This window comes from Sapajus apella, unplaced genomic scaffold, assembly GCF_009761245.1.
Source record: "Sapajus apella isolate SASKATOON/1434 unplaced genomic scaffold, GSC_monkey_1.0 scaffold13, whole genome shotgun sequence".
NCBI lineage: Eukaryota > Metazoa > Chordata > Mammalia > Primates > Cebidae > Sapajus > Sapajus apella.
The window spans coordinates 19558943-19567137 of record NW_022436953.1 but is presented as its reverse complement, the minus strand read 5'-3'; the positions used below and the strand labels follow the sequence as shown (position 1 = coordinate 19567137).

At 51.4% G+C, this 8195-nt stretch overlaps 1 protein-coding gene across 2 annotated transcripts in view; it reads left to right on the top strand.

The window, feature by feature from the left end:
• The first annotated feature begins 333 nt into the window (after positions 1 to 333).
• The window catches only part of GFRA1 (GDNF family receptor alpha 1), a 229174-nt gene continuing 221312 nt past the window's right edge, over positions 334 to 8195 (top strand). Inside the window, exons 1-4 of one of the 2 annotated variants that reach the window (XM_032281753.1) lie at positions 334 to 761; positions 1648 to 1941; positions 2814 to 3107; positions 4327 to 4410. In XM_032281753.1, coding sequence (XP_032137644.1) covers positions 1902 to 1941; positions 2814 to 3107; positions 4327 to 4410 — 418 coding nt within the window. In that variant the 5' untranslated portion in view covers positions 334 to 761; positions 1648 to 1901. Of the gene's footprint in view, positions 762 to 1647; positions 1942 to 2813; positions 3108 to 4326; positions 4411 to 8195 lie in introns of those variants that run through there. The other variant, XM_032281754.1, reaches the window with a different exon arrangement.

The window sequence follows — 8195 nt, the reverse complement described above, 5'->3', positions numbered from 1 at the left end:
ATGCGTGCATGTGAGTGTGGGTGTGCGCGCTGGCGTGGACGAACGGGTGGGCGCATCCCGGGATCGCCGCTACTGCGTCCTGGGTCTGAGTGTATCTTCAACGTACCAAGTCTTGAATCACAGCCACTAGTGACGTGGGGGGAAAACTTTGTGTTCGGAAGAAGGATCTGGCTCGATTGCCCTAAAAAGAAAGAGCCCTTGTGCGTTGTGCCCTTCTGTGTGTGTGTGTGTGTGTGTGTGTGTGTGAGAGAGAGAGAGAGAGAGAGAGAGAGAGAGAGAGAGAGAGAGTGTGAGAGTGAAAGTGTGTCTGGCAGTCCGCGGCCGGCTGCAGAACGCTGCGTGTCCTGTGCGCGCGAGCGGGTCCGGGCGCGGGTCCCACCGCAAGCGAGCATGTGCAGCTGCGGCGACCTGGCGGGCGAGCTTCGGAGAGGGCTGGCGTTGCGGAGCTAGGGGAGCAGGAGCAGGCCAAGGGTCCGCTGGCTAGAAGAAATCTGGCCTCGGAACACGCCATCCCCGCGCCGCTTCCAATAACCACTAACATCTCTAACGAGTATCCGAGCCTGAAGCTCTGCTCGGAAATCATCCTGACCCAACTCGGCCTTTGGAGCTCTCAAAGATTACTGCATCTTTTTTTCCCTAGCGCGGAGAAAGTGAGCCGGGAAAGGGAAGGAGGGGGCGGGGACACCATCCCCCGAAAGAATAAATAAGTAAATAAACAAACTGGCTCCTCGCCGCAGCTGGACGCGGCCGGTGGAGTCCAGGTTGGTGGCATTTGGAGAGAGTTTTTTCGTTCGGTTTGGGAACCCATGGCTGCTTCCCGTCCCTCATCCCCACTCCTACTTCCCCTTCCCCAGGCCACCAATTTCGGTTTTGCAGGCGTCTCCCAACTTTGGGGCTCGGGGGGGGGCGCTCGTGGCTCCAGGCAGCACCTGCCGCGACGCGCGGGGACTGCGGGCCGGCGCGCTTGCCCGAGGTGGGGGTGCAGAAGCGCCCGAGTCCCGGGCACCGGGGCAGGGTGTGAGAGGCGCGGATGCCCATGAGGGAGCCGACGACGCACGGAGGGTAGGGGCGCACCAACTGGGTTTCAGCCCCAGTCCGGACATCGGTTCCCGCTGGCTTGGCGGCCTCGGGAAAGAGACGAGTCCCGGGGAGGGGGGCGGGGTGGCCACAGGGGCTAGCGATTGGCGATCTGGGTGGGGAGGATTGGCGGCTGAGGGAGCTCACTGGCGGGCGCGAAGAAGGGGCGGCCAACTTCCCGGGAAAGGGGGCTCTTTCGGCGCCAGGGCTGGCTGGGGAGCTGCCGCCGCCGCCACTGAGGGCTCGGACTCCAGGCAGCCGCCGGCTTCGCTCACCACGCTCGGAAAGTACCGTTTATTTATTTATTTGCTTGCGTTCAGCCTCTCGGGTTTCATCGATAGACACCCCCGTGGTCTTTAGGAACGCTCTTCAGACCTCTCCAGCCCTCACCCTCATCCCCGTGTCAACGGCCCCTGGAATACACGCACATGCACCCCGACCCGGGTGGGGGTGGGTTCTCCTCCCGGCGTTGGAAAGTCCCCAAAGGAGGGAATGGGGGAGGGGAGAGGGGCGGTGGGGGGAGTCTCCGGCGCTCTCGGCTCTCCTCTGAATGCGCGCTCTCCCTTCCAGGTTGGGTCGGACCTGAATCCCTAAAAGCGGAACCGCTTCCCAACCGCGCGCCCGCCGCCCTCCCGGAGCTGAGTGGCCCGCGGCGGTGGCGGCGCCAGACCCGGAGTTTCCTCTTTCACTGGATGGAGCTGAACTTTGGGCGGCCAGAGCAGCACAGCTGTCCGGGGATCGCTGCATGCTAAGCTCCCTCGGCAACATCCAGCAGCGACTCAGGATTTTTTTGGGGGGGTGGGGACCAGCCGCGCGCCGGCACCATGTTCCTGGCGACCCTGTACTTTGCGCTGCCGCTCCTGGGTAAGTCGAGGCCCGCCGCGGGCTTTCTTATTCGCTAAGTCTTTCAAAGGGTCGCTTGCAGTAGCCCACCTCGGTCCCCGCACCAAAATTGGGGCGCGGGTGCGGTGGATGTGGGAGGAAGAAGTTTCGTTTTGGGGAAGGGGATTGCGAATCCCCGGACTAGGGAGGCGGTGGCGGCGCGGCGCTGGCCGAAGCTTTTCGGGCTTGGTTTTGATTTCCTGTGGTTTTTAATGACCCAGCTCGGCGGGGGACTAAGGAGCCGTCCGGCCCAGGGCCCTGCACCCCCAGCGAGTTCCCAGGAGCTCGCGGAGCCGCGGCGGGCAGGTGGAGTTGGGGAGCATTGGGGCCGGGAGAGCAAACTTGGAAGTGAAAACTTTTCCCCCGAGTAGCTTCTGGGCGTTCCCCGCCCGGCCGACCGCTGACCACTGCTGGCCTGCTCTACGCCCCGCGCGCCGGGTTCCCAGTCCGCCGCCGCGCTTCTCCTCGAAAGCCCCTGAGTTTTACCCGGGCGGAGCGGGTGGCTGGAGCCGGGGGTGGCCTGGGAGCCCGGGTCGTCGCTCGGGCCAGGATGCCCCGGGGCGGAGGGCAGGCATGCGCGGTGGGCAGCGCAGGCTCTGGAGCAAACCCTTAAAGCCCGCGGGCTGAGCCTGCACCACCTTTCCCCGCGGGCCGGGGAGGAGGGGAGAGGAGCTGGAGTTCCAGGGGGCGGGAAAATGGACTCCCGGATGGTCTAGAGGTGGACCCGCTCCCTGAGCAGGGCGTCCCCGCGGGCTGGTCGAGCATCCCTGACCTGGGCGCGCGCCCTCGCCTGAAGCAGGGAAGTCCCGGGTCCCCGCCCGCGGCACTCAGGCTCCCTCTCCTCCACCCCGCAGACTTGTTCCTGTCGGCCGAGGTGAGCGGCGGAGACCGCCTGGACTGCGTGAAAGCCAGTGATCAGTGCCTGAAGGAGCAGAGCTGCAGCACCAAGTACCGCACGCTGAGGCAGTGCGTGGCGGGCAAGGAGACCAACTTCAGCCTGGCATCCGGTCTCGAGGCCAAGGATGAGTGCCGCAGCGCCATGGAGGCCCTGAAGCAGAAGTCGCTCTACAACTGCCGCTGCAAGCGGGGTATGAAGAAGGAGAAGAACTGCCTGCGCATTTACTGGAGCATGTACCAGAGCCTGCAGGGTACGCGCGGAACCTCCCCAGCCCACCCCGTGTCCTTCCCAGAAGGCAGGCGGGCCCCTTCGTCCCCGAGCCAGCTGATCTCATTCTCCACTCACTTCTCCTCAGCTGCGGAATGAGGACCTTTCATTGGCCCCCAGGGACAATGGCAGCTGGTGTTTGTTGAGCTGACCAGCATTGTTGGGCCTGGTTGTTGGAAAACTCATGAGGAGGTGGGGGGGGGGGGCACGCCGGGACCCCGTTGACCTCTCTGAAACCTGGTCAGAGCATGGGAGGAGGATCCCCCTAAAGGCCCCCAAGGAACCCACAAGTTCTTTCCAAGGAAAGCCAGCCTGAGGCTTTCGCTGGCCTCAGAATAATAATAGGAATGTTTGCCTGTGCCCCTGCATCTGATCTGGACTTTCCCCCTGTCCTGTTTCCTTTAACCTGCTCTGACATAAGATAAAGAATTATAAAAGGTCCAGGAGAATCCATTCTATCTTCACCCCATCAAACGTGATCAGAGGCAGATGTGTGAAAACCCGTTTGCCATAATCTTAGATTAGCAGAGTCTTGAACCAGCTGGTGTGGTTCAACCTTGGTTACCACAGAAGTAGCTTAGGGAGAGAAAGATCCACTTATCCCACCATCCAGTTCAATGGGAATGTTTTTGTTCTTGTAAGCCAGAGGTGGTTCATGTCTGTAAACCTAACACAAACACTGTGTGTTCATTCTCGACTGAGACACTGGAGATTTGTATTACACAAATGTGACCTGTCAGCCGCCACTTCCTCCAGAGTCTATCAATGGAAGTCTCTTTCAGAGGGGCTGGTTAATAGCCATGGTACCTGCTTTCCAACTGTATGCCAAGTTTTGGGAGTAAGCAGAAATGTGGGTCTCTCCTGGGTCACCTTTCTTCTATTGGCTCCTGAAGGCAAACAGGGCTTGTGACGTCACCGGCTCTTTCCTCTCTGATTTCTATTCCTTTGCAAAGAGTGGGAGAGTTTTCTGGCAAGATTGGGCCGAGTTGTTCTCCAGTGTTTTCATGGCACTCTGGGGAGAACAAGGACAACAAAGGCAGAGAGAATGAAAAGAAACCATAGCCAAAGAGATGCATTTAAAACCAAAGTTTCAGCGTCTTTTTGTTACACAATCATAACATAATTAGAATTCAGATTCAGCAGCAAAAAACTTCTTGAAATATATCTTTCAGATCTGAGCCCAATCTTTCTGTTGTTTGTAGGAAATGATCTGCTGGAGGATTCCCCATATGAACCAGTTAACAGCAGATTGTCAGATATATTCCGGGTGGTCCCATTCATATCAGGTAAGCAGATTTATACTTCCACTCTGATGACTTTGTGTGCTTGAATTCGTTGGCTTGTATTCTCTTTGGCACAGTGTTTCTGGGAAATTAGAAATAGGATGATGATAATGAAGAGGCAGAATGCCTAGAGGTGATTGTATGACTTGAAAGTAATTCTAAATGAAGTAATGTGGTGTGGTGGTTTGGTAGAGGTTCGAGGGAGATGACTTGGTTTTTTTTTTTTGTTTTTTTTTTTTTTCCTATGTTAAAATATGATTGGCCAGCTCTTGCAGAGGAAGTGCCATTTCTGTCTGTAGGTGGCAATCGTATTCTCTTCTTGCTGTATACCTTCATGGTGCCTCCCTGGAAATGGAATCTATTCAGATTATGCCACTTACTTTACAAGAGGCCTGAAGATAATCTTAGATTGTTGAAAAATTTGGGATGAATTCACTTGTCTACCTTTGATTTAAAAGTTTAAGCTCTGCCATTTGTTAACAATTCTTTTGCTTCTATTTTTTCCTGAGCAAGTGCGTGCATTTAAAAGAGAATGTACTCCTACCCCAACAGCCCTTTTAAATGTAGTCACTTCCCATGGTTTGTTTTGTCTCTCTTTGCAGTTCTCTGGGTGGTTTGGAAATGAACTTAGTTTTAGAATTAAGATTTTCATAACATCTGCATTCAGACAGCCCATGAATAAGCAAGGCAGTAATTTATCTTTATGACATACGGAGTCCAGCCTAATGTTGTCTTTATTTACAGTTTAGACATTTTCTCAAGTATATATAGCCACCACAAATCATGCATCTCTCAGTGGTTAAACGTGATGGTTAATGTTGAATTTGATTCTATGAGATTATGGTTTGTAACTGGTGAGAGTGTTCTGGTGTTCTAAATGTTTTTATGTTTTTTTGTTTGCTTGTTTTTTTTTGTTGTTGTTGTTGCTGTTTTTGTTGCAGAAAAGCCACAGACAGAATCAAGGGAGTGTGTAAATACTGATATTTTATTTGGGTGTATTATACATGCATTCATCCATTCCATTGAGCACCTACTATGTTCTAGCTATTGTGGTTTTGGCAGTGAGCCAGTCATCACTCTTGCCCTCATGAATCTTAGAGATAGGCAGCAACTGACATTTATTAAGCCCTTATTATTTGCCAAGAATTCTTTTAAGAGTGTTATATCATTAATTTATGTAATCATCAAATACCTGCATCTTAGGTATTATTATTTCCATTTTATAGATGATTAAATTGAGGCATATTGAAGTTAGGAAACCATCCCTGAATCATAAGGCTTAAATGATAGAACCAGAATTGAAACCCAGATTTGTTAGATTCTAAGCTTTTGTAACATCTACTCTTTGCTACTCAGAGTGTGGTTCTTAGACCAGCATCATTGACATTGCCAGGGAATTCATTAGAAATACAGGATTTCATTTTAACTACTGAATCAGAATACACAATTTAACAAGATCCCTGGGCTGGGTGCTTCACATGCACATGAAGCTTGAGAAGCACTCCTCTACATTATTCTGTCTTTTCCTTCAGAGGAAAATGTGTCTGTTTCGGCATAAGATATAAGGATACAAGTTTAGTATAAGAGAAATTCAAATGTTTCCCTGAGTAATGCCAATAATTTCCACTCCTTGTCACTTCTAGTGCTTTCTGTCCCCTTGATCCAGCCAGGACAGTGGTTTAAGCAGTGGAGAGGAGATGTACACACAAACGTTTGTGACCACCTAAGCTCTCCTGGGAGCAGTTCTGTAGAAAGTATGATGGGGTGTGGCCAATGGGGTGCCAGAGGCAAACCTGACCTTCATCCTGCTGTTGAGGGACAATGCCGCTTGCCTACTGCCTGCCCTGTGGACTCCTCAGTCTTTGTACTGATGCCTGGAAGGGTATGGATCTCTCTATGGTCATTGATAAGTGAGAAAGCAGGCAAGGAAGAAGGGTTTTAATTTCAGAATTTCTATAAGCAATGGATTTTTTGGTTTGTTTTTTTGAGACAAAATCTCACTCTGTCACCCAGGGCCCAGGCTGGAGTGAAGTGGCATGGTCTTGGAGCACTGCTACCTCTGCCTCCCGGGTTCAAGTGACTCTCCTGCCTCAGCCTCCAGAGTAGCTGGGATTACACGCATCTGCCACCATGCCTGCCTAATTTTAGTATTTTTAGTAGAGAAATACATGTCACCATCTTGGCCAGGCTGGTCTTGAACACCTGACCTCAAGTGATCTGCCTGCCTCTGCCTCCCAAAGTGCTGGGATTACAGGTGTGAACCACTGTGCCTTGCTGCAATGGGGTTTTTATTAGTTTTTAAAAAACCTTTTTTTAAAGACAGTGTCTTGATCTGTTGCCCAGGCTAGAGTGCAGTGGCCTGATCACAGCTCACTGTTGCCTTGAACTCCTGGGCTCAAATGATCCTTCTACCTTAGTCTCCTGAGTAGCTGGGACTACAGGTGTGCCACTACACTGGCTAGCAATGGAGTTCTTTTTGTTTGTTTGTTTTGTTTTGGGTTGTTGGCCAGGATGGTCTCAATCTCTTGACCTCGTGGTCCACCCACCTTGGCCTCCCAAAGTGCTGGGATTACAGGCATGAGCCACCGCCCCCGGCCCAATGGAGTTTTTTACACTCATTTTCCCTCTCAGAGTAGCTCTTTCATTGGTATAATGAGGCAATTGAAGTAAATAATCTGTAGTCGTAACAGTCCATGGATCTGAGGAAAGGTTGGGCTCATCTCTAGAATTCCTCCATGGTGCCCTTATATCACCTTCTCCATCCTTGCAATCATTTCTATTCTTAAAGAGGCCTTGTCATTCTCAGATACTACTGGTTTGTCTGAATTTATGAGTATTGGACCTTCTTCTGCACTGGCCGAGTTTCACTTATGCATTCCTTGGATCCCATTCTCAGGCCAGGTTTCTTTTCATAGCAAGTCTGATCTGGAGTTTGTGAGCCCTGTCCTACCTAGAACCCAAAAATCATAATGAATTGGCCAGAGCCAGAAAGACCTTGTCTAGAGCTCCATTTTCTATCTCAAGGGCATTGGCTTTAGGTTCCAGCACTAATGAGATTTGACCTCTGACAGTGACTGTGTTCCTTAAGTGGGACAGTAAAGCCAAATGGAAGCTTGAGAGGCTTTAAGTCATTGAATAATGCATATTATCCAGTTTGGCTTTTGTAGGATGGAAAAGGATGGAGGAACGAGATGATAAATGTTGCTTTTCACGGTTTCAATCTGAGCTTTCCAGAACATCTCTTCTGTCTTGAAAATTTATCTGAGGAAACCAGGACAACATTGTCTCTGCTTTCCACAGATATGGTAGCAATCAGTTTCCATATTTGGATTTCTCTGCCCAACATGAAGAGCATATTTATCCACATGCATTAAGGGTGAGCTGAATCTTCCCACTGAACAAGACATGTTTGACATTCTTGTGTTTCCATTTTCCTTGGATTCCTCAAACCCACAGTCTTTTTATCTGTTGTTTGCTTGCTAACCACATAAAAGGCCTTGCTGAGGTATTATCAGTGGCCCTTTGGGAAAAAGAAGGAGAACAAAAATAAGATGGAATGTAAAAACCATCCTCTCTGTTTTGAAGCTTGAACTGCAGAAGGGAAACCAAGTAGCCAAGTCAGGAGAGAATTGCAGAGGGAGAGTGGAGGGCTGCTCTCCAGAAACCTGAGAGCGGAAGCTTTCGGCCCCTGAGGCACTATTAAGGGCTTGAGGAGGTGCGTTTCCTGTGGGGTGAGGCTAGTGTGGTTTTAGGGGCCTGGAACATGAAGTGAGCAGGAGGACACGCAG